We start from the raw sequence: 26,499 nt of genomic DNA, 5'->3' as shown, positions 1-26,499 counted from the left end.
TTTGATCAGGCTTAGGCCACATGCCTCTGCTCCAAGCAGACCTGAGGACAGGCGTTTACAGTGGCTGGAGGACATCAGAGGCACATCATAGATCTCTAGGAGATCTTCACTGACTGAAAGAATAAAAGAGAAACAGGATAGCCTCCATTGGCTTAGAATTTACCCCTGAGTTACATGGGGGAGGAGTGGAGACTCAGAATTTCATTTGACAGTCAACAGAGTGAGTGGCGGCGGGGTGAGGTCTAGAGTTCCTTCCTTCAGTCCTACAAACAGACATGGAGAGGGACCCTGAGGGGAGACCTTGGAGGGAGAGGGTCAGTTACCTATGCCCACTTCTTTCCTGCTGTCTTCTCTCCCATTCTCTCTCTTTCGGTTCCCTTGAAAAAAATATTTTAAGTGCCACGTCCACCTCCTTATAGCAACTGACACTCAAGTATAAGTGTAATTTTAACTATGCCACTGTGTCATTGGAGTGTAATTACAATTGCATCACTCTGTCACTAGAGTGAAATTTAGAAGCCTGTTGCATCTCCAGCTGGCTGTGAGATTTCTTTCAACAGGTGACTTCTGTGTGCTTTTCCAGCTCCTGAGGGCCTCCATGGACTCTTCCTGCCCTTCCCCACACACACACCCCGACCCAAACCACCACAGCCTTACCCTGTACCCCCAGTGCCCGGCCCAGAGTGGCCTCTCAATCAATATATGTTGAATCAAGAATGAATCTGCCAGGAGAAAAGTTCACAGATTAGCCCTCTCTTTTCCTTTCCTCATCTGTAAGAGTAGCACCATTCAGCACTTCTTCACGGTATTTTGAAGAGAGTGAGATAACTAATATTTCTTGATTTTCCTGCGTTTATCCTTCCCTTTCTCCTTCGGCCTCTTCTGATTTCTCTGAGCTGAGATAGAGCGAATCACATCTCCTTGAGGCATGAAGGTGATAAAAATGAGGGAAAAAAAGGTACTATGTCCCCCCATTCTCTGTCTCCCACTCCACTACTTTTTCTTGTAGAAAAATTCTTTCTTAGGTTTGAAATTTGCTTAGAGATAATTTTATTCACCTTTTCTAGGATTTTCCCTAGAGGAATTTAAACTTTCAAATCATACAAATCAAATATCTCATGATTTTATTTGTCAGTTATATCACATAAAGCTGAAAAAGAGATAATAAAGAGAAGAAGCAGACTGAGAGGACCCAAAGGCACAGACGTGCAGCTGCGAAGATGCAGCTTCTGACTTTGGTTAAAAGGATCCTGCCTCCCTAGGGCTGATCCCTGGAACTCCTTATTCGTGGATATGACAATAGGTTGCTGGCTAGTCAAGCTGTGATCTTATGTTTTGACTTCAGAGGAAGTGTTTTAAATGCTTGCTTTCTCAAGGCAAAGTCGTTTGGTTTCTATTTTCTTTTGAAATAAAACTTGCTCTTAATATCTGATTGGAAATGATGTATTCTAGACATAGGGACTGATGAGAAAGTAAAACATGTAATTTTTCAATGTGCCTTGTAAGAAAACCACCTTTGTAAATAAAACCAGCGCTTGTCTCTCCATCACCACCCTGAGACACCTTCCGCATCTCTCCTGCATAACTGAACTGAAGACCCAGACTCTTCCAGGCAGCTTTTACCAAATAAGAAATAAAGTATAGACAAGAAGCCCACCGTCAGATGGGTCACTCCTACTGATGTCCTGGCCATAACACTGGTCAGAGGAAGACCACCGAGAAAATAGTTTGCTGGGGAATAAGACCTGTGGCAAGGTACTGGGATGAGGTAAATGTTCCAGGAAGGCTATACTCACCTGGGCAGGTGGATGCTGTAGGAGGCTTTCAGGTTGACTTGACCAGAGTAATCAAGTGTGGGTGACCTGGTGAGCATAAGTAGCAAGGCTTCTCATACAGGAAAACACCAGCCTCATCCTTGATATTTTAAAAAGCAAAATAGTATTTTCAGCAATATTATTGTCTTTGATGGTGAAGAGGCTACTCTTTGTGAGTAAAGCTACAGGCATGTACTTCTGGAAATACTACATGAAAGGATTCAGAATTTCTTCTCAGAAAGAAGAGGACAGATTGGATGACTGAAGTAAGGCCTGGATTGGGTTTTAAAGTTAGCAACTGAAAGGTCACCTAACATTCCAGGGCCTTATCTTGCCTTTTGTAGGCAAAAGGGCCCAGTGATCTGTTCTCACCCCCTGGTTCAGGACAGAGCTCCTTGGTGCTCTGCTGTCTGTCCTGAAACCCACCGCATCAGATTTCTGAAGCCTTCCTCAGATCAAATGCAAGGCAGAAAGGACTTTTTTTTAAATTGTATTTTATGCGAAACATTTATGAAGTAAACACTGATGATGTATAAATGGGATATTAGAGAAGAGAGGGAACAATTCAATAGCAGCAAGTCAAGATGAGCCTTTAAAAAGCCAAACTGCAGTGCAGTAAGATGAAAATTCTCTTTCCAGGCCCTGGAACGTGTGTCTGTCTCTGGAATCACAGCCGGACAGAGAGGAATACCTTGGGCTGAAGTAGTTACCTGTTAGGTTAAGGAGAGCTTAAGGCCCCATCAACCCCAAATTCCTCAACCACTCTATCCTCTTATTTACTATGGAGCACACTGCTTAGGGTTAGTTATAAGAAAGGGCCGAGGGCTTCCCTGGTGGCGCAGTGGTTGAGAGTCCGCCTGCCGATGCAGGGGACACGGGTTTGTGCCCCGGTCCGGGAAGATCCCACATGCCGCGGAGCGGCTGGGCCCGTGAGCCGTGGCCGCTGAGCCTGCGCGTCCACAACGGGAGAGGCCACGGCAGTGAGAGGCCCGCGTACCGCAAAAAAAAAAAAAAAAAAGAAAGAAAAGGCCAAGTTCTGTTTTCCAAAGGCTGCTCTTAAAGTAATCAAAGGCCGACGAAGACTTTGGAGGCCTTTCTACTGGCGGATTGTGATGCGCGGAACGCGTATCAGTTCCCTGCCTTCTCCCTCACCTTGCTTATCAAGTCCACATCGCGGCAGCGCTAAACGCCACTCACTAGCTTGCCTCTCTCTTGCCCCTCTCCTGGCCCAGAGACAGTCCTGGCTCAGCCCGTCAACTCCTCCCCTCCCCCCGGCCCCAGGCTCACTCAGACCTGGAGTCCTGTGAGCCGTGTGGCCCTGGGTGAGTTCCTTACGCCCCAGTGTCTTTATCTATAAAATGGGAATGATGGTGGTCCTCTCACCACCCCACTGCCAAGTACCGATTGGGCATGGAATTCTGTTGCAAGCCAAATAATCATAAAATTTCAGAGTTTCACCTTGTAAGAAGAAGTCATAGAGAAAGCTGGGGTCCCACGTTATGTCTGAGGGGTTAATTCAATGGTTTGGATGGTCATACAGAGTGAAGTAAGTCAGAAAGAGAAAAACAAATACCGTATGCTAACACATATATATGGAATCTAAAAAAAAAAAAAGGTTCTGAAGAACCTAGGGGCAGGACGGGAATAAAGACGCAGATGTAGAGAATGGACTTGAGGACACGGGGAGGGGGAAGGGTAAGCTGGGACGAAGTGAGAGAGTGGCATGGACATATGTACACTACCAAATGTAAAACAGATAGCTAGTGGGAAGCAGCCGCATAGCACAGGGAGATCAGCTCGGTGCTTTGTGACCATCTAGAGGGGTGGGATAGGGAGGGTGGGAGGGAGATGCAAGAGGGAGGAGATAATGGGGATATATGTATATGTATAGCTGATTCACTTTGTTATAGAGCAGAAACTAACACACCATTGCAAAGCAATTATACTCCAATAAAGATGTTAAAAAATAAAGTAGTTTGGATGAAGTAATGCTTGCAAACCAAACTGCTACCATAAGACAAGTCATTCCTGGTGACAAGTCAAGCTTTTAAAATTACTTAAAAGAAGACAAATGTAGCCATCAGTTTTCCAATAACTTGTGAAGAAATTTAACCAGGTTATGTTACCTGGGAGGGGATTCTGGTTTCTATGCTTTGCTGTGCCTTTTTTGAGAAAACAGCTGATTAAAAAGAATACAGGTGTCCCGTGCTGTCTGAGCCTTTGCTGTCAGACCTCAGAAATCGAACAGACACAGATAAACTTTCAGAAAAACCCCTCACTTATCTGAGCTCTCTCAACTTGCCATCCAAAACTCAGACACCATATTATTTTGGATAAAGTATAGTCCCTCAAACTTAACTCATCTTCTGATCTCTCCTCATTTAAACTCAGAAACTGAATCGATTTGGAGGGTGGGGGTACTTGTAACTGATATTACTAAAATGAACTTGATTCATCCAAAGAAAGCAGTTAGAATGTTTCAGTGTGGTCTTTTTTTTTTTTTTTTTTTTTTTTTGCGGTACGCGGGCCTCTCACTGTTGTGGCCTCTCCCGTTGCGGAGCACAGGCTCTGGACGCGCAGGCTCAGTGGCCACGGCTCACAGGCCCAGCCGCTCCGCGGCATGTGGGATCTTCCCGGACCGGGGCACAAACACGTGTCCCCTGCATCGGCAGGCGGACTCTCAACCACTGCGCCACCAGGGAAGCCCTCAGTGTGGTCTTTTTAAGAAGAGATGGGCCCTTTAGAATGAGTCCCAGAATAAAATTTACAATGTAATGTTTGCTGCAGAGAGGATTCCTGGTCATAAGCAACAGAAGCTGTGATGGACTGACTGGCTGGAGGAATCCTAGGAGGGCTAGGAAACCAGGCCCCAGGCTAAGCTTCTAGGAGCTGGCGGCACATCACCCAGGCCTGGTCTAATGAGTGAGCCTTGGCTACAGTCTGTCCCACCATAACGTGTACAGAGAACTCTAAATGGAACTGCCTCTGCCACAGTCGCCAGTGCCACCTTCATCAGTGTGAGGAGTGCCACCTCCCACTAGTGTCCCTGCTGGCCTGGGCCAAGGGGAGGGGAGAGCTCTGCACACTTACCTCCACTGTCACCCACTCCTGATGCTGTCTGGCGTGGGTGCGACGAAAGGACCAGGACCCGCTTATAAGGAAGCTGTGCAGCAAGCTCTGACATCTCTTCTGGAGATACGGGATCACAATGCTAGAAATCCTCCAAGTGCAGGAAGGCGTGGGCAGCCCCAAATAGGTCAGGTGCCCTCTAGGACAATGGTCAATATTTGCGAGCTGTAACCCTTCAGTTGGTGGTAAATCAGTTTAACAGATCAAAGCCCAGCTTACTTGCGTTCATCTTCTATTATTTTTTTTTAATGAAATAAAATAGAAGACAGAGTATTGTTGTATCACTTGTAGTAAGAGTAAATTTCATCCCGTGAAACTTTGGTTTCCCTCCCGTGGAATCTGCATCTGTGTATCTGAGCTAGTGAAAGGTATTTTGTTACCACAGGACATGATCAAAAGCTCCTGCATCAGCGTGTTCCACTGCTCCAAGGGTTTGCTTTCAGTGTCACTCCCCATTGCACTTGTTTTCCAGGCACCGTATTTCTCTCTTTTACTGTCAGAGCCCCTCAGTGTCCGCCCTCTTTCTCTCTCTCTCCCTCTCTCTCTCTCTGTCTCTCTCTCTGTCTCTCTCTCTCTCTCACACACACACACACACACACACACACACGATGTCCAGTAGCTCCTGGGGGACTGTGAGGTTTCTTGTTAATGTCCAGTAAGTATTACATACAGTTAAAGGCTGGCCTGGTGACCTACTCGCTGTTGTAACATTGTGTCCACAGGAAATTATGATCTGAGTTAAGCTTAAAAAAAAAAAAAAAGCCTCTGTTGAGATTGATGCCTGTTACAATTGTGGGGAATGGTTGTTACAATGTGGATAAAACATTTCAACTTAGACTTTGACCCCAGAGTATTTATGTAGAAAAAAAAATTTAACAGTGGAGAGCTTTTTTTAACCCTTTATCTCTGTGGAGATCAGCATCACTGTCTTTATTTTAGTCTTGGTTTGAAAGCAGTCTGTCTGACCTTGTAATGTTATCTCTGCAGGTCCGTTTACTCGACCTCATCCGGCCTTGTGGCGAATGGTTTTCGGTGAGTTACCCATTAGTCTGTTTAAAAATCCATTCTTCTTGAAGCAAATCTTTTTCTGTATATTATAGCAGTTTTCCTTACCACTCTACTGTAAAACTTAATAACTTTTTACTTTTTGGTGTTCCTGATATCAATTATTTATTAAAATGCTCTGCCACAAAAAAGTGCTGGTGACAGCTGAAATTCTCATACACGTGAACTGTTTCAAGCCCCCACCCCTACCCCTGTCACCACCCCGCCCCCATGCTGTTGTCTGTTAATGCACAGGATTTGACACGAGGGAATGTGGCTTGTTCTTCCTGACATTGCTATTCGCTGGTGCAAGCTCACGTGCATCGTATGAGCACGTTTGTCTCATCAGCATCCAGGAGGGACTGAAACCCCAGCAAACTCCCCAGTGTTGTGAATGGGAAAGAGCTTAGAAAAAGAGAAGTCTTAGCAAAGAGCCCTGATTTGAACTAAGGTTTAGTGATAAGCATCTCATATAAATGTTGGATCTCTTATGGTTACTTGATTTCTAGTCCAAAGAGTAAAACCACCTGAGTGGATTTAAAGCATATCTTCAGAACTTCAGATATTGGCTTCATTTTACCTAAATAATCATCAAATAAGTTATACAAGGTTCAGAAAATTTAATCTTATGCAAAAGGACCGAAAAATGGACATTTGGCTCAAGTTTGTTTATTTTTCACCCTTCAGAGATTATAGGCAAATCTCTTTGAATTTAGTAATGAGTCTTGGTCGTTCGCTCAGCAGGTGTTCACCAAGTCCTTCTGCGTGGGTGGCTGCTCTGGCCCGGAGGCTGCAGGTGGAGGGGCCCCCGGCAGGAAGGGCAGCTATAGCAAACACTGTGAAACAAATCAATAATCAAAAAATAGCTGATGTCACGAAGCGCTAGGAAGTTTATTAAAACCACAAGAGGCAATAGTGACTAAGTAGCTTTCACTTTCAGGTGAGGGGTGGCTTGAAGAAAGTGTGCTTAAGCAGAAACCCGCCTGGAAAGAAGGATCCAGGCAAAGATGCGGGGAGGAAGGCCAGGCTAAGGCAAGACTGCCAAAGTGGTCCCCAGCTAGAAGAGGCTTGGTGTGTCCCCAGTCAGTGTGGCCGGAGGGTAGCAGGCCTGGGAGTAGTGAGAGAGGCAGAGTTGGGCACAGATGGGACCCCACACAGCTTGTGAAGGGCAGGAGGAAGTCATGGGAGGATTTTTTTTTTTTTTTTTGCAGAGAAGTGCATGATTCATTTACATTTCTTAAAAGATAGTCCTGGGTACGTTATACTTATAGCTCATGGACTTAATATTGCTGCTTGAAGTTATGTCCTTTTTAGCTAGTTGGCTACACCTAAGTTTTTCAGATTTCAAATGGTCCATCATAAGTAATGAGCAGTTTTATTTCTTCCCTGGGATCATGGAACACTTGGATAACCTGATGAGAACTATAGACCCTTTCGCAGTACACACGTGCTCTCACACACACACACACACACACACACACACACAGAGTTCTGTGTATTATATCCGGGGCTTCAGCGATGTTGAAGACCAACTGTGAACTCTAGGTTAAGAGCCTTCTGCTCCACAAACACCTTCTTTCTGTCTTAAAATAATTATTTCAAAAGGATGTAGTGGGGGGTGTTTGAAGTGAAAATCTGTAAAAGTAGCTGGTACATAATATATAAGAAGGTAATCATATAAGCTTGCCTAAAAACACATGAGCCCTGGGCCCCGGGATGCATGACTGAGTCAGTCGTGCTACTCTCAGGCCCCCCGAGCTCCCCAAGGACCGGGAGAGCCCCCTTCTGAAGGCCTATGCTACAGCCGCTATGGAGAATTTCAGCCACGGACATTCTCTCCTCTGGAGCAGCTCCCTGGGAACTGGTGCCAGCCCACTTTGGAGGGGGTACTGTGGTCCAAGGTCATTTGTATCACAGCATCTAGATGTCCTACATACGCATTTTCATTCTAGCAGGAAAAGGAGTGACAAAGCCACTGGTGGCTGGTTCTCAAGTCTTTATAAAATGTCTTTACAGGCTTTTGCCTTCTTAAAGTAGATTATTAACTCTCTTTTCTAAATGATATGGGGTGATTATTAGGATACCAATTACGACATGATGTGACAGTGATGTGATGCCCCCAGGGACTGAGGTGGGGTGTAAGATGGGGATGAGTGACCCTGGGCCACCTCTTGCCTCCACACCTGTCTGTCCCTACCCCAAACTGGCCTGTCTGCCTGGCTTCGCCCATCTCCGGTCTACTCGCCACCCAGTGACCAGAGTCCACTTCCTGAAATGTTACCTACATCATCTTATTTCCCCATTTGAAACCCGTCAGGTGCTCCTTCTTTCCTTTTTGTTTTTGCGGTACGCGGGCCTCTCACCGTTGTGGCCTCTCCCATTGAGGAGCACAGGCTCCGGACGCACAGGCTCAGCAGCCATGGCTCACAGGCCCAGCCGCTCCGCGGCATGTGGGATCTTCCCGGACCGGGGCAAGAACCCGTGTCCCCTGCATCGGCAGGCGGACTCTCACCCACTGCGCCACCAGGGAAGCCCAGGTGCTCCTTCTTTGACTTAAGATCAAGCCTGCAGTCTTCGCCGTGGCCCCGAGCCCTGACCGTCGCTTCATAGCCGCCTTGCTCCGTGCCCCTCTTTGCCAGCACCCAGCCATGTGCTGGCTCCTAGACCTCACTGCAGGGACCTGTCTGCTCGCCTCTGCCTGCCTGAAGGCCACGTCTGCTCCTCCACGCTCTCGCCCATGGTCTGCCACTCCTGATGCTGATGAGAGCATCGGCATCCTCTTCTCAGAAAGGGTTACTGACGACGCCTCTCGGTCTGAACTAGGACCGTACGTCAGACTCTCATCAAAGGAAAGACCAGGGCTGCCCTTGGTGGCGCAGTGGTTGAGAGTCCGCCTGCCGGTGCAGGGGACGCGGGTTCGTGCCCCGGTCCGGGAAGATCCCACATGCCATGGAGCGGCTGGGCCCGTGAGTCATGGCCGCTAAGCCTGCGCGTCGGGAGCCTGTGCTCCGCAACGGGAGAGGCCACAGCAGTGAGAGACCTGCGTACCGCAAAAAAAAATGAAAGACCAGCAGCTTGTCACGGGGGTCTCCACAGCCCATGTTACAGCACCAGTGTGCTTTGGGCCATGAGCAGTTTGAGCCCGGTGTGTGTTGTGCGTCTGACACTGGCTCTCTCCCCAACTTGAGGATGTTTCTGTTTCCCTCAGGGCTCAGCGTGCTCTACTTCCTGTTCCTGGTGTTCCTGCTCTTCCTGAACTTTGAGCAGGTTAAATCCCTGATGTACTGGCTAGATCCGAACCTTCGATACGCCACAAGGGAAGCAGATATCATGGTACGTACTTGTCTGCTGTGTCTTAGAGAAACTGGTTGACTCTTGGGTATAGCAGGTAATTGACTTCACATTTTAAATTGGTCCTTCTCCATATTTCCTACGTAGGTATCTAAACACCAGGACTCTGGGCAGGTTGGTGCCGTGCGTGGTTCCATGAATGGTACAGTCCAGGGAAATGAATCCTCTCTTGGCCCAAAGGGGGTGGTAGGAAGATGTGAATATTATCATCCGGCAGCCGTGGGTGGGAATTGAGCCTCTGACACTTGTAAGCTGTAGGACCTTGGGCTACGAACTTATAACCTATTCCCTCTTTTGTAAAGTGAAATAATACTTATCTTGGAAGTTTATTGTGAGCTAAACGAAGGCCTAACGCGATGCCTCGCACACACCAGGTCCTCTGATGGCAGCTGCACTGCTGTGTCAGTGTCACCCTTGACCCCTCTGCTCCCTGACCCCAGCCCTGATGCTGTGACTCTTCCCACCTGCTTGCCATGAAGGTGCCATTCGTAATGATGGAGGCCATTTCATTCATTGTCTTTATTAAATGACAATAAATACTTTTTTTCTTGGCTAAAACTACTCTGTACTTTGACTTTTAGTGAAGAGACTGTTTTATACTATAATACAGTTCCTTTCCTTTTTTACTTTTTAAAGTGCCTAACATTTAGTACAGATTGAAGAAACACCTAGTGATGATCAGAAAAGGAGAACAGGCATTTGGACCGTAGGTGGGTCCTTGTGTAACAAACAAAAAAGCAATACAGAGGGACTTGATAAACAGTCCAAGAAGTGATCATTCCAGCATAGTTGAGGTTGGTCAGACCCTTCTTGGAATGGTGTGTCCAGATTTTATCTCTATCTTTTGTAAAGGACAAGCTAAAGACAAAAATAGGCATGCCAAACATCATTTAAAAGTGTCAAGGAGAAAAGTCCGTCTTGGACTTTCTTCCTCTGAGAAGGAGAATGGTACAGGGTGATGTACAGCCTCTAATGATGCTACAGTTACAGTGAGGCTGACAGCAGTCGCTGATGGTGCGTTGTCTGCTCTGCCAGGTAGTGTGCTGGGTGCTTTATATACGGTCTACATGTTAATGCCTCCATTTTACCAAGGAGGAAATAGAAGCTTAATATAAGATCCCTCTGGGTCCCAAACCTACATTTCCCCTCAGGCCGGTGCCTCAAGCATATAGTTATTACAATAACAAGTGTTCGACACTCCCAGGCATCTTACAATATGGAGATCGGGAGAAGGATATCCCAGATTATGTTTCTCCCCGCAAGTTTCCTGGGTTTTTAAGCAAAATTGGACATATTATGAAGTAAACTAACTTCAGGTGGATTTGCTGTTGTGTCTCTCAGTCTTGTTCTCACAGTCAGTGGGGGGAGGTTGAATCTAATAATACTTTGACATCTACCTTCCTTAGGAATTTGACATCACAGGGACATCCGATTGTCACAATCACAGCCCCCAAAGAGCTGAAACCGGCATTTAAAACTAGTTTTCAGGGATTGGCTAATTCTTTCTTGCCAAACAAAACCCGAAGCTGTTTTCAACTTCTGCAGTTCCAGGTGGTGGTAGACCAGCCTCAGTCTTCATCTCCAATCCCTTATCACTTTTTACTTCCTTAAAGGAATCTTTTACAGTTCTAAGGATCTGTTCATTGATGGCTCTAGAGAAACGCATTCCCTTGTTAGAACCTGTGGTAAGGAGAGCGCCTTTATGCAAGACAGAAGCCTTTAGTTGCCTGGCTCCAGGAACCCTCTGCCTTCCCCATTCCTTCAGCTTCCACCTATTTCTAATCCTGATACCAGGCTCTAGTCTGTGCCTGGTATCGCACATTGAAATTCAGACTCCCTTTTCCCTTAAAATTAACATTATAACTTGGAGTTGGGGAAGGCAGTCATTGAAATCCTGTTAGAGGCAGTCTTTTGTATAATTGTAAACTTTGCTATGTTCCTAAATATTTATTCTATTCAAAAATATGGGCTTCCCTGGTGGCGCAGTGGTTGAGAGTCCACCTGCCGATACAGGGGACACGGGTTCGTGCCCCGGTCCGGGAAGATCCCACATGCCGCGGAGCGGCTGGGCCTGTGAGCCATGGCCGCTGAGCCTGTGCATCCAGAGCCTGTGCTCCGCAACGGGAGAGGCCACAACAGTGAGGGGGCCCGCGTACCGCAAAAAAAAAAAAAAAAAAAGTGTTCTAAGCTTCAGACAAGCTTTGTGAGCACATCTGAATTGGAGATTGGGTGGTCTGGAGCAGCAGTCTTCCGTTTAGTAAATACTCACTGAGCTTTTCCTACATGCTAGACACTGTGCTGGTGGTAGTGGGGAAGAGGGTAGGCCCAATCGCTCCCTCTCCCCTTGGAGCTTAGACTTTACAAGAAGGCAAATTAAACAAATTATCATTGGCTCTTTTTCTAAGAGAGTTGTCTAAGACAACTCCAATAATTTTTAAAAATTTTATCAACACAGGCCCAATCTTCTTTCATTCCACCCTCCCCCCACCGCCAACACACACATATCTTGCATTGTTATCAGACATTATATCCAAATATATGGATTTTTTTAAACATAACCACAATGCTGTTTACAGTTGCTTAAAGGTAACAGTATGCAGCGTTCACATTTCCCCAGTCACCTCGTAAAGTTTTTTTACAGTTGATTTGTACAAATTAGTATCCAGGCAAGGTCCCCATATTGCCTTTGTTGCAGCTCTTAATCTGCAGTCCTCCATACCGTTTTTCAACCTCGAGGTTTGTTTGTCAAAGAAGCCACATTGTTTATTTTATGGAGCATCTCGAGTCTGGATTTTGTAGCTTGCATTTCCAGGGTGTCATTAACGTATCTCTCTGTCCCCCTGTATTTTCTATAAACGGAAGTTAGATGTAGAGGCTGGATGGGGTCCAGATTCCAGTCCAGTTTCCGTGGCAGGGCTGCTCACATATGGTGCTGTGTATCACACTAAGAGCCACACGGTGTCTAGGTGTCTCTCTTTTATAACATTAAGCTTGATCGTAGGGTCAGGAGGTCAGCATCAATTGTAAGATGCACCATCAATTACAAGTATGACTTTGGGAAGGGGGAAAAGGGAAACCTTATATTATATGTGCACCAAACATTGTAATATGTTGAAATATCCACCCAATTCTCAAAATGCTAAATGTGAAAAAGATGTGTCCTAGAATCAAGAAAGCACAATGTGGGGGAGGGGAGGGGTTCCCACGCTTGGAAGGGCCCACTCACGGTGAGGGAATCAGCGCTGACAGGGAGAGACCTTCAGGGGGTTGGGGGATTGGAGGGGAACGCAGCCAGCGGCTCCCCCGCCTGCTTGGCCCCGGGCCTGAAACTCTGCCCTCCAGGGTCGCCTCTGGCCACAGAGGTCCTGAGCCTAAGCCCTGCCGCCCAGAGCCTCTTCTGGCCTTTTTTTTTTTTTTTCTGTTGTGGTCCTGTTTTGTTCTTGTTTCATTCTTATTTTTATTTTTTCTAATATATGTTTTATTTTTGTAACTTTATTTTATTTTTTATTCTTTGTTATTGTTCTGCTCCTTTTTGTTTGTTGCCCATTTCTTGTTTTTTTTTTGTGGCACTGTGCGGCTTGCGGGGGGGTCTTGGTTCCCAGGCGGGGGGTCAGGCCTGAGCTCCTCTGGGAGGAGCACTGAGTCCAAACCCCTGGACTAACAGAGAACTTAAGGCCCAGAGAATATTACTTGGTGTGAGCTCTCCTGTAGGTCCTCATCGCGGCACCAAAACCCGGCTCCACCCAACTGCCTGCAAACTCCAGCGCTGGATGCCTCAGGCCAAACAACCAGCAAAACAGGATGCAGCCCCACCCATCAAAAAAAATGAGACAACAAAAATATATGTTACAGAAGAAGGAGCAAGGTAAAAACCTACAAGACCAAATAAATGAAGAGGAAATAGGCAATCTACCTGAAAAAGAATTCAGAGTAATGATAGTAAAGATGATCCCAAATCTCAGAAATAGAATGGAGGCACGGATCAAGAAAATACAAGAAATGTTTAACAAGGACCTAGAAGAACTAAAGAACAAACAAAAAGTGATGAACAACACAATAACTGAAATGAAACATACACTAGAAGGAATCAATAGCAGAATAACTGAGGCAGAAAATATAGCAAATCTGGAGCAAATAAGTAAGCCTGAAGATAGAATGGTGGAAATAACTGTGGAGGAGCAGAAGAAAGAAAAAAGAATGAAAAGAAATGAGGACAATCTCAGAGCTATCTGGAACAATGTTAAACGCACCAACATTTGAATTACAGGGACCCCAGAAGAAGAAAAGAAAGAGAAAGGGTTTGAGAAAATATTTGAAGAGATTATAATCGAAAACTTCCCTGACATGGGGAAGGAAATAGCCACCCAAGTCCAGGAAGCACAGAGAGTCCCATATAGGATAAACCCAAGGAGAACATGGCTGAGACACATATTAATCAAACTAACAAAATTTAAATTCAAAGAAAAAATACTAAAAACAGCAAGGGAAATTAACAAATAACATACAAGGAAATCGCCATAAGATTATCAGCTGACTTTGCAGCAGAAATTCTGCAGGCCAGAGGGAGTGGCAGGATATACTTAAAGTGATGAAAGGAAAAAACCTACAACCAAGATTACTCTACCCAGCAAGGATCTCATTCAGATTCAACAGAGAAATCAAAAGCTTTACAGACAAGCAAAAGCTAAGAGAATTCAGCACCACCAAACCAGCTCTACAGCAAATGCTAAAGGAACTTCTCTAAGTGGGAAACACAAGAGAAGAAAAGGACCTACAAAAACAAACCCAAAACAATTAAGAAAATGGTCATAGGAACGTACATATCGATAATTACCTTAAATGTGAATGGATTAAATGCTGCAACCAAAAGACACAGGCTTGCTGAATGGATACAAAAACAAGACCCATATATATGCTGTCTACAAGAGACCCACTTCAGACCTAGGGACACATACAGACTGAAAGTGAGGGGATGGAAAAAGATATTCCATGCAAATGGAAATCAAAAGAAAGCTAGAATAGCAATACTCATATCAGATAAAATAGACTTTAAAATAAAGAATGTTACAAGAGACAAGGAAGGACACTACATAATGATCAAGGGATCAATCCAGGAAGAAGATATAACAATTATAAATATATATGCACCCAACATAGGAACACCTCAATACATAAGGCAACTGCTAACCGCTATAAAAGACGAAATCGAGAGTAACACAATAATAGTGGGGGACTTTAACACCTCACTTACACCAATGGACAGATTATCCAGACAGAAAATAAACAAGGAAATACAAGCTTTAAATTATGCAATAGACCAGATAGACTTAGTTAATATTTACAGGGCATTCCACCTGAAAGCAGCAGATTACACTTTCTCAAGTGCACACGAAACATTCTCCAGGATAGATCACATCTTGGATTACAAATCAATCCTTGGTAAGTTTAAGAAAATTGAAATTGTATCAAGCATCTTTTCCAACCATGATGCTGTGAGACTAGATATCAATTACAGCAAAAAAACTGTAAAAAAAACACAAACACATGGAGGCTAAACAATATGCTACTAAATAACCAAGAGATCACTGAAGAAATCAAAGAGGAAATTTTTAAAAATACCTAGAAACAAATGACAGTGAAAACATGATGACCCAAAACGTATGGGACGCAGCAAAAGCAGTTCTAAGAGAGAAGTTTATAGCAATTTAGTCTCACCTCAAGAAACAAGAAAAACCTCAAACAATCTAACCTTACACCTGAAGCAACTAGAGAAAAAGAACAAAAAAACTCCCCAAAGTTAGTAGAAGGAAAGAAATCATAAATATCAGAGCAGAAATAAATGAGATAGAAAACAATAGCAAAGATCAATAAAACTAAAAGTTGGTTCTTTGAGAAGATAAACAAAATTGATAAAACTTTAGCCAGACTCATCAAGAAAAGAAGGGACAGGACTCAAATCAGTAAAATTAGAAATGAAAAAGAAGAAATTACAACTGACACCACAGAAATACAAAAGATCATAAGAGACTACTACAAGCAACTATATGCCAATCAAATGGACAACCTGGAAGAAATGGACAAATTCTTAGAAAGGTACAATCTTCCAAAACTGAACCAGGAAGAAATAGAAAATATAAACAGATCAATCCCAAGTAATGAACTTGAAACTATATTTAAAAATCTTCCAACAAACAAACATCCAGGGCCAGATGGCTTCACAGGCAAATTCTATCAAACATTTAGAGAAGAGCTAACACCCATCCTTCTCAAACTCTTCCAAAAAGCTGCAGAGGGCGAAACACTCCCAAACTCATTCTACGAGGCCACCATCACCCTGATACCAAAACCAGACAAAGATGTCACAAAAAAAGAAAAGTACAGGCCAGTATCACTGATGAACATAGATGCAAAAATCCTGAACAAAATACTAGCAGACAGAATCCAACAACACATTAGAAAGGTCATATACCATGATCAAGTAGGATTTATCCCAGGGATGCAAGTGATACAGCCACTGTGGAGAACAGTATGGAGGCTCCTTAAAAAACTAAAAATAGAACTACCATATGACCCAGCAATCCCACTACTGGGCATATACCCTGAGAAAACCACAATTCAAAAGGACACATGTACCCCAATGTTCATTGCAGCACTATCTACAATAGCCAGGACATGGAAGCAACCTAAATGTCCAACGGTAGGGGAATGGATAAAGAAGATGTGGTACCTATGTATGGAATATTACTCAGCCATAGAAAGGAATGAAATTGGGCCATTTTTAGAGATGTGATTTTTAGAGTCTGTCATACAGAGTGAAGAAAGTCAGAAAGAAAAAAACAAATATCATATATTAACGCATATATGTGGAATCTAGAAAAATGGTACAGATGACCCTATTTGCAGGGCAGGAGTAGAGATGCAGATGTAGAAAATAGATGTGTGGACACAGGGGGCCTGAGGCAGTAGGTGCTGAGACGAATTGGGAGATTAGGATTGACACATACGCACTACCATTTGTAAAATTGATAGCTAGTGGGAACCTGCTGTGTAGCACAGGGAGCTCAGCTCTGTGCTCTGTGACCACCTGGAAGGGTGGGATTGGGTTAGGAGAGTGAGGTCAAGAAGGAGGGGAGGGCTTCCCTGGTGGCGCAGTGGTTGAGAGTCTGCCTGCTGATGCAGGGGACACGGGTTCGTGCCCCGGTCCGGGAAGATCCCACATGCCACGGAGTGGCTGGGCCCGTGAGCCATGGCCGCTGGGCCTGCGCGTCCGGAGCCTGTGCTCCGCAACGGGAGAGGCCACAACAGTGAGAGGCCCGCGTACCGCAAAAAAAAAAAAAAAGAAAGAAAGAGGGGATATATGTATACATATGGCTGTACAGCAGTTTCTGTACAGCAGAAACTAACAACATCGTAAAGCAACTATTCTCCAATAAAAAAATAAAACAGCTAAAAAAAATAAGAATGAAAGCATAATGATTTCAGTATACAGTGCAGTGTGATAAAGAAAAAGATATGGGTGCTATTAGAACTTATAAAAGAACCCCAGTCTAGTCTGGGAGGTCAGGGAAAGCCTCTGTAAGAGCTGATGTCTAAGTTGACAACTAAAACATGAGTGGGAATTAGCCAAGCAAAGTGCGAGTAGGGGGCCGAGGCCATTATTCAGGAAGAAGGAACAGCCTGCGTGGAAGCCGCAACTTGGGAGCTGGGATCAGTCAAGAGTGAAGGAGAGTAGGAATTAGAGGCAGAGGAGGGCAGTTCCTGAGGCTGGGGAGACATTGGTGAGGAGTTAGGATTACACTGTGAGTGTAATAAAAGACCCTGAAGGTTTATAAGCAGAGGAGGTACATGATCTCCACTGGTGCTTTAGCGGGTCAGTAAACATTACGCCCATCTCCAGTCCAGTGTTGAAACTGGGGAAGAAAGGTGCACAGGATCAGCTGATTTCTTCCTGGTTGAAGCTCAGTGAAACAGATGGCTTTAGACCTGAGCCACGAGGTTGTGCTAATCCCCCGCCCTGAATTAGGCCTCTGCTCCCCTGTCCCATTGGACAACCACGGGCTTCTTTCCACAAGGCAGAGCCTGACTCACAAAAATTCCTCCAAGGTTGAAAGAGCAGATGGGAACCTGTGCTGTCTGTGGGCAAATAATTTCCAAAGAGAGGACCCTAAAGAGGGTGGGGTACATGTGTTCTTTCTGCTTCCAAGGTCACCACCTTCCCCAGGGAGGAAGGAGCGAGAGAGCAGGGCAGGAGGCCCAGAGATCCTTCCACACTGGGAAGGCTGTCTTCCCAGACACCGCCCCCCCAAAACACACACACACCCAAAATGGTCTGATTTGTGATCTGCAAAATCATTTTGTGTGTAGAGAATCGATTACAGAGAGATCAGTTAAAATCTGCAGTCTTCAGCTAGAGCTGGGTAGTCAGGTGCTTATCAGAGCATCATGTATACATTTCATAGTTTTAGAAAGCTACTGCAGGCATCTAAGCAAGAAATAACAGTGGTGGTGAGATAGACGGAGGAAAAAACACTTGGGGAGGTAAAGTGAATAGGACTTGGTGTTTGGTTAAGTGTCGGGCAAGCCAGGGAGAGGGTGGAGCCACCCAGATCAGCAATCCACCAGTTGGGAGGTGGGCAGAATCTGTCCTTACCTACTGCTTACTTCCACCTCCCCAGACTTGCCTTCCCCACCTCTGTGTCCTCATTTCATGCCTTGTTCTCCCGCTTCCAGGGGTTCGTGCCTGCGTGTGCTGCTCCCTGTCTGCATTAGACCACGGTGTCCTGCATCCCTCCCAGCACCAGGATCTCGGGATTTTCCAGATGTGATTATTGGCAGATTTGTTCATAATAATTATATGCCAGTAGACACATCTGGCTCTTTATGGGTTTCAAAGTCCCTTTACATTTGTTGAACACATAAATATTCTCTTAGAGGGCAGTAGAAAGGCCTCCAAAGTGGTCTTCAACCCATGATTCCCTTAAGAACAGATTTCTGAAAACAGAACTTAGCCCTTTCTTATCTAACCCTATGCAGCCCACTCTGGAGTAAATAAGAGGATAGGGTGGGTGAGGAATTTGGGGTTGACTGAGCCTTAAGCTCTCCTTAACCTTTAAGCTGTCCTTAACCTAACATGTTACTGCTTTAGCACAAGGGTGTTTCTCTCTGTCCGTCTGTGATTTGTGGGACAGGCACGTGCTCCAGAGCCTGGAAAGAGAACTTTCATCTCATTGCAGTGCAGTTTGGTCTTTTTAAGGCTTATCTTGACTCACCCCTATTGATTTTTTTCCTCTTTTCTCTAGATTTCCCACTTACACATCATAATACCACATCAGAATGTTTCTCAAAAAAATACAGTTTTTAAAAATGTCCTTTGAGCTTTGCAAATTAAAATGGATTAGGTCTGAGAAAGGTTTCAGAAGTCTGATGCGGTAGGTTTCAGAAGAGACAGAGGAGCACCATGGTGCTCTTTTGGCTCCCTCAGAAAGTATTGCTTCTAAAATTTGAAAATATTATACTTTATAGAATTCCATCAGCTGGCTGAAATCTTAACTCCTTCCTATCAGATTAATTTGGGGAAAAAAGAATGTGAAATGTAGAGCTTCCTGAGAAATGTTGTCATGTGATAATTACTTCATAATAAACACAGGAGTATAAGGAAGTTGATTTAAAATTACTTTAAAATATATTAAAAATGAAAAGATTAGAAGCGGAACCTAAATTCTTCAAAGCTTTATAATGTTTTAATATTTAAATTATGTAATATTTGCTACATTTTTGGGTGGAAGAGTAATTCTGTTTTCTTCTAATTTCTGAAGTTGGATGTTTCAGCTTTCCTTCTTTCCTAATAAAAACATTTAAGGCTTTGTATTTTCCTCTAACTTCTGCTTAACTGCATCTCATCATTTTGATGTGTAATGTTTTCATTATCATTTAATACTGAATATATTTTAAATTCCTATTATGATTTCTTTTTTACTCCGTATTTAGAGGTACGTTTTAAAATTTCTGAACCTATTGGGTTTCTATTTATTCTTTATTTGTTGGGATTCTATTTATGTTTTTGTTAATGGCTTTAACACAGTTGCCCTATGGGCAAGTGACACGGGCTATATAATACCACTACTTTTTTAAAAATAAATTTATTTATTTATCTTTTTTTTTTTTAATTTTTGGCTGCGTTGGGTCTTCGTTGCTGCATACAGGCTTTCTCTAGTTGCGGCAAGCGGGGGCTACTCTTCGTTGTAGTGGCTTCTCTTGTTGCGGAGCACGGGCTCTAGGCACATGGGCTCAGTAGTTGTGGCATGCAGGCTCAGTAGTTGTGGCTCTCAGGCTCAGTAGTTGTGGTGCATAGGCTTAGTTGCTCCGTGGCATGTAGGATCTCCCTGGACCAGGGCTCGAACCCGTGTCCCCTGCATTGGCAGGTGGATTCTTAACCACTGAGCCACCAGGGAAGTCCCGATACCACTTCTTTAAGATGGGTTAAGCCTTTGTAAAATGGTTTTGCTTCCCACTTTAACCAAGCTTTTGCAATTCAGAGCAAAGCAATTCTGGTGTACAAACTCTGATACTTGTCCATTTTTCCTCAAGCATCTTCAGTTACCAAAACTTTTTATTGGGTAGGACATATATTAATTATCAAGATCATATCAGTTCTTTTCATTTTATTGTCCAAATCCTGGGAGCAAGTTGATTTCTAGAGTATTACTAATTATTTCCTTATTATTTTAAACAGGAGTATGCTGTGAACTGCCATGTTATCACCTGGGAGAGGATTATCAGCCATTTTGATATATTTGCCTTTGGACATTTCTGGGGCTGGGCTATGAAGGCCTTGCTGATCCGTAGTTATGGTCTCTGCTGGACAATCAGTATTACCTGGGAGCTGACTGAGGTAAGAAGGGGGTGTGGGCTGCTATCTAGATGCTACAGTGTGGACAGTTTATATGCAGGAAGAAGGTAGTCCATCAGTTAAGAGTCAAGTAACCCATTCTGCAGCTCCTGTGGTACAAAACTGTTTAAGTCCCCAAGGGATATTTTATACCTTTGTCAAACAAACAGGGAAACTCCTTGTCAACTTAAGGTCTGCTCTGTCTCACAAGTCTTAAAGAGAAACAAATGGAATCAAGCTAAAGAATGAAGTTAAAATCCTAAGCAAGATAATTCAGTGGCAATGAGGACAACTGCTAAGAAGTTAATAGGTAGTTTACCCACTAACTAGTTTCCAGTTAGATAGAATTTTGGTGTTTGGGAATTATGAGGCCATCCAAGACATTGCGTCACTTAAAAATGGATTCCCAGTGTAGCTTAAATATCACGGTCATCAAAAGTTTGTCTCATTCGATGAATGAAAGAGATATATTCTTGAAAAACTATTACTGAAATGATATTTTGGGAACTAGTTCATTTTATTGTTCAGTTATTATGTTATTCTTAAGCATTCCGGGGGACAGAATTTGGTCGTGTGCACAGTTATTTCTTCATGCCTGCCGTTGTCCTGACTCTAACCTTTAGCAAAGCATGCCAGTTAGATATTCGCTTCTATTAGTGTTCCTCTCATGGCCCCGAGGCTAGAAGCCCGAGTTCAGGGTGTGGGCAGGGTTGGTTCCTTCAGAACCTGTCCCAAGCCTCTCTTAGGCCTCTGCTCATGGTTTGCTGGTCATCTTTGGTGTTCCTTGGCTTGTAGATCACCAGAGTCTCCGCCTCCATCTTCACGTGGCCTTCACCCTGCATGTGTTCACATGGCATTCTTTTCATAAGGACACCAGTCATGTTGGATTAGGGGCCGACCTCCTCCAGTACGACCCCTTCTCAACTATTACATCTGCAGTGACTGCATTTGCAAATAAGCTCACATTATAAGGTCCCGGAGCTTAGGACTTCCATCGTATGGATTTTTGAGGGGGAACGATTCAACCCATAACAGTGCCCAGCACTGTTCATACATCATCCTGAATCTTCACCATAACCCAGAAGGGCAGTATGTATTCCCAGTGTACTGATGGGAACCAGAGCTCAGAGCCAGGAGTGGATCCAGAGGTGCTTGACGGGGAACGTGGCCCGTGTCCTGCCCTCGTACCACGGGCTCCCTCTAACTTGCAGGCATCTTCAGGACCTTACCGCCATGAGACCTGTGCAGGGCACTTGGCCTTCCTCAGCCTCCCTTTCTTCCTCCCCTGCCCCCCCCACCCCCCCACCCCCGCCCACTGGGCCTCTTGCGCCTCCCTTTTCCTGGTGGCTCTTTTCTCAACACCTCTCCAGTTTATCCCTCTGCTGCGCTCTCCCCTCTCATCTGAATTTCCCATCTCCTCCCTGCACACTATCTTTTGCCAAAGTGAACCTTTCACCCCTCAGCCCAATCACCTCCTTCTACTAAAAACTCCTCCCTGTTGGTCCATTGCTCTTAAGACAAAATCCAGGTGGCTTCTGAACCACCTCTGAGGCCTGGTGTTCACTGGCCCAGCCCACCTCCCAAGCCTCCTTGAACCCTTTCACCTGCCCTCTGCTCCAGCCAGCTTTGCATTCTTCACTTCAAAGATGCTGTGTCCTTTCCTCCCACGGAGCCTGCCTCTGAGTTCCTCCCTCTCTGCCCTGCTCCCTGTACTGGCTGGGCTCATGTTTGTACACCTGGAAATAGAGCACCTGGCTCTTCTCCTCTGAAACACTCAGCATAGGTTAAATACTTGATAGATGTTTCTTTTCTGCTAAACGTTATGCCTCAAGAGGGCAGGGCCCATGTCTGCCTAGTCCCAGACCCCAGCGCTCTGCCTCATACATTCAGGCAGATGCTCCCGAATCCCTAGGGAGTGAACAGATGTGGCTCCTTCCAGGTCCCCGACTCCTCTCTCTCTGGGCTGTCTCACCCCCAAATCCGGTACTTTCCAGAAAGGCTCCTCGGGCGGATGTATGTCCTCCACAACCCCTACCCAGTATTATTTCAGCAAGTCTGTCGTTGGCTTCTGCAGAAGTTTCTCTCTGCCCCGTGTGAGTTAATGCTCCATGTCATGGCTTGGACCTGGGAATGCAGTCCCGGGTGGTACGTGGCCCTCTGGGGGCTAGCACACAGCCCCTCGCTGTCACATGCGGGAGCTGTTCAGTATCTCCTCGGAAGCAGGCACATCAGGAAGGCAAACTCCTCGTACAATATTTGTATTCTTTTACAGTCTATGCGACGCTTTCATGAATAGTTTTAACTTGTAGCATTTATTGTATTACCTCAGATGTTTATAATCATGGGGTTGCCTCTTTCCAGAGAACTGTCAGGCGTTGTCTTTGTAATTTCAGACCTTAAAGCGGGCCTTCACAGAGCACCCCATGCTGCTTGATAGAGCCGACGGGTCCTTTGTTTTGGACAAAACTGTTTCCGTGAAAGACTTCTGTTCCACCCTTGATCTCACTGCGCCCTTTTTCTGGAATGTCCTCACCTTCATCTCCATCTCTTGAAATCAGTCATTCCTGTCCTTAATGATCCCACTCCACCCTGTCTTCCTTCCAGAAGTCTACCGCCATTGCCATCTATCCGAATGAATCTCTCAGTGTCCCAATTTATGTCACCATTGTAACACTTGCCACAGCATACCTGATTTTGTGTTCTGAATAAGCGTCTGGCCTCTGCCCTTAAGATCAAGAACCTTGATCCATTTTATCTCACCACCTTGTACGTCGTAGGCACTTAAAAGGTTATCACTGCAAATCAGTTAGCGTGGGATTTCCTATTAAGCTAATTTACCACTTACTCACTGTTTTCCCCAGATATCTATAGACCGTTTCTAAAATACACAGCTTAAATTCTCAAGCTGCTAATTTTGAGGATTCTGCCAGTGCTCTGTAGACAGTTAGGAACACTTTGCTCTCTTCCCTCTTCTGGGTCCGTGTCATGTTGTCATTAGCCAAGGTAATTTACTGGTAGTATTTTTCAAGGTGGGTTATCATTTCTTTAAAGCCCTGTGTCCAAAAAAAGAGGAGCTGTTTGGATTAGCAATATTTGCGAACCATCCACAAAATAAACAAGAACCTGATTACAGACCTTGGTTTTATTTTTTTTTAATACATCAGGAAAACCTAAGACGTCAACAAGTTTTGCTAAGAGAATGTACTATTAAAAGGAAAGTTATCTTTCTGTGTGGTACCCCAGGTTTGTTTTTATTCACGTTTGTTTTTTCATCATCGCTTGTGTTTCTCAGCTTTTCTTCATGCATCTTCTGCCCAATTTTGCCGAGTGCTGGTGGGACCAAGTCATTCTGGACATCCTGCTGTGCAACGGTGGTGGTATCTGGCTGGGCATGGTCGTCTGCCGGTTTTTAGAGATGAGGACTTACCACTGGGCAAGCTTCAAGTGAGTCATCTTCCTCCGGGCCCTGAGTCACGGTTTCTCACAATGCAGATTTAACTGCCTCAGTAGCACGCAACATGAGTACGTTCTCTGATGATAAGGAATAAATTATGCATTAGTAACTGGAACTCAAAAATGATTATAAGCCCAGTTTCAGGCATTGATCCAGAAAATGCTAAATCATTTACGAGTTTCTCAAATCCATCCCCTCCTTTTTATCCATATGCCTCAGCCTGAATTCAGACTCCCGTGGCTGGATTGATTAGTCCCTTGTCCCCAGGTTAACCCCTCTAAGCCTTCTGCCACCATTGCTTGAATGATCTTAGGAACATCACATCCATCATGTCATTTCCCTGTGGTGGCTTCTCATGGGCCTTAGGACAAAGTCCATAGACTTGGCAATTATAAGTCACTTATTCTGTCTCAAATTTATTTTGTTATGTGGTGTAAGGGGTAGATTTCACAACGTTATTGTGTTTGATTAACCGGTTTTCCCCATCCCTTTCATGAATAATCCTTTCTTTGGCCACTGACTTGAAAGGACACTTTTTAATATATTTCATACAGTATATACTGTAACAAAATCTGTCACAGTGCTGGGTGTTGCTCCAAGCAAGCTTCATACGCAGTATCTCATTTGAGCCTTACATCAGTCCTAGGGATAGACACTGCCATTCTGTTCACTTTAGGGTTGAAGGTACTGAGGCTTCAGTGTAGTAATTTGCCTGAGGATACCCAGCAAGCAAGCAGTAGAGTCTGAATTTACATCAGGCTGTCTGGGTCCTTAAACACTCCATAATGCTTCCCTGTTTTCATACATTTATGCTTCAAATTCAACTTGAGAATCATCCTGTCAAATTCCCAAGACGTAAGTGCAACTACTGAACAAAAAAGTCCCGTTGGTCTTAAGTTACATTAAACATATGAATGTATATAGATCAGGTTGGATTAACCTTTTCACTACATTAAGTATTCCAGTTCTCCTCACACTGTATCTCTGTTTATTCCCATCTTCCTCTACCTCTTTCCGTGAAGTTTCACCATTTTTTATATACAGGTTCTTCATCATTCTTGTTTATTTTTGGATAGTCTCTGTTTCTTTGTTGCCCTTGTGCCTCAAATCTTCTTGCTGGGAGATTTTCTCACTGCATGCTTGTTGATGGGTGGGTGAGTGAGTGAAGGAACAAACCTGGTTTCCTTCTACTCCCCCTTCCCATCTCCCTCCTCCCTCCCCAAGAATAAAAGGCCTGGCCTTTTTATCCTTATGCCGTCAGCACTTTAAAACGGTGTCTATGACCTAAAGGTCCTCGATATACATCTCTGTTGAATCTAAAATATCTTTACCATTTATTAAATACTATGACCTTGGATTTCGGCTCTCCTGGTCTAGCACAAGAGGACCAGACTCTACCCCCAACTCTGAGGTTTACAAAGTGAGCCGGAGTCAGCCATTCCCTTTCTCGGAGCCTCAATTTTGTCACTTGTGAAACGTGGGACTATTTGTTTCTATCACAGGAATATGAAATTGAGTGATTTCTAGGATTGAAACTAAGAAAGGTTAAAAATCACTGTCACTCCAAACTGTTCACTTAATTGAGGAAGCTATAGAGTGAGGAAATGCTGTGGGTCACCTCACACATGGAGCATGTTCTCTGTTTTACCAGGGTGCCCTGGGGGCGGGGGCATGGGTGGGAGTGGTGTCCTTCCTGGCCTAGTTCCAGATGGCTGTCTTTAATGTACCTCAGCTTCTTTTGTCACCAGTTCACAAACTGTGGCCTGTGCTGGCGTGGCCAGTCCACTGATGCTCCCCACCTGGCGTGCTGCTCTCAGCGCATCACCTGTGAATAGAGGCCGCTGTTGGAGAGACGTTCAAATAGAAAGGAATCTTTCTGTTCTGAGCATTGGTTGTAAAATAGTCAATGCATTTTTTACAGTTTTTTGGCTTTTTGTTTCTTCCCCCTCCTATCTCTCTGGATTTTCACCGGAGCTGTTTTCTTCTCACAGGGACATCCACACCACCACCGGGAAAATCAAAAGAGCCGTGCTCCAGTTCACTCCTGCTAGCTGGACCTATGTTCGGTGGTTTGACCCCAAATCTTCATTTCAGAGAGTGGCTGGAATATACCTTTTCATGATCATCTGGCAGGTATCTCTTCAAATGCTCAAAAGTAGGGGAAAACAAAATAAAAACCATCCAGGAACTTAGGGTTCATGCTAGTTGACATTCCTTATCAGCTCGATGCTTTAGAAGATGTAATATTCTGCAGCTGACATATAGAATTAAAGTGATGCTGTTACGCCTAAGGTCTTGCTTCATCGTGAAGACGTTTTAAAATATGGATCTTTGAATTACAAATTGGAAACAGATTAAAATTCCCTGTAAAAACCTTGTGCTCGGCATCTATCACCCAGTGAGTTAGGCATTCGATTACCTTCTCGAATGATCGTTTTCAGGACTACAGCAACAAACGTAAGGCTTTTTCTTACAGTCCAAATTCAGTATTTGAGTTTTAAAATTGTGCCTCAGCTGTTACCACTTTGGGTAATTTGTAGAACGCTAAATACAGAAGCCCTCTGCTACCTGTGGGGACTGGAGCCCTTTGGGGACCTGGGTGCTCCAGAGTGGTGTCGGTGGTGGAGAGAGGCTCTCACTCCAAGCAGACTGAAGTGATTCAGACAGCCAGGGGTCTTGGAAAGGGATTACCCAACAACTCTGTTTTCCAGAGGCAGCCGTTTTTTTATTGTCCCTCCTGTCCCCAGGATAATTGTTTCACAACTTTGGGAGACTAGCTGAGGGAAACCAGCTTTCACCGGAAGGGTCTTTCAGAATCA

The 26,499-nt window shown here is 44.6% G+C and overlaps 1 protein-coding gene across 3 annotated transcripts in view; it reads left to right on the top strand.

The window, feature by feature from the left end:
• Positions 1–26,499, top strand: part of PTDSS1 (phosphatidylserine synthase 1) — a 64,897-nt gene that overhangs the window by 17,539 nt on the left and 20,859 nt on the right. For 2 of the 3 annotated variants that reach the window (XM_089898878.1, XM_089898877.1), the window contains exons 3-8: positions 5,931–5,975; positions 9,196–9,320; positions 9,426–9,452; positions 20,071–20,229; positions 23,519–23,670; positions 25,672–25,813. In XM_089898878.1, coding sequence (XP_089755004.1) covers positions 5,931–5,975; positions 9,196–9,320; positions 9,426–9,452; positions 20,071–20,229; positions 23,519–23,670; positions 25,672–25,813 — 650 coding nt within the window. The remainder of the gene's footprint in view (positions 1–5,930; positions 5,976–9,195; positions 9,321–9,425; positions 9,453–20,070; positions 20,230–23,518; positions 23,671–25,671; positions 25,814–26,499) is intronic. The other variant, XM_022584756.3, reaches the window with a different exon arrangement.

This window comes from Delphinapterus leucas, chromosome 17, assembly GCF_059928025.1.
Source record: "Delphinapterus leucas isolate spDelLeu-1000000601 "Yukka" chromosome 17, BTC_Dleu_Yukka2, whole genome shotgun sequence".
NCBI lineage: Eukaryota > Metazoa > Chordata > Mammalia > Artiodactyla > Monodontidae > Delphinapterus > Delphinapterus leucas.
This window is presented reverse-complemented; position numbering and strand designations above follow the sequence as displayed.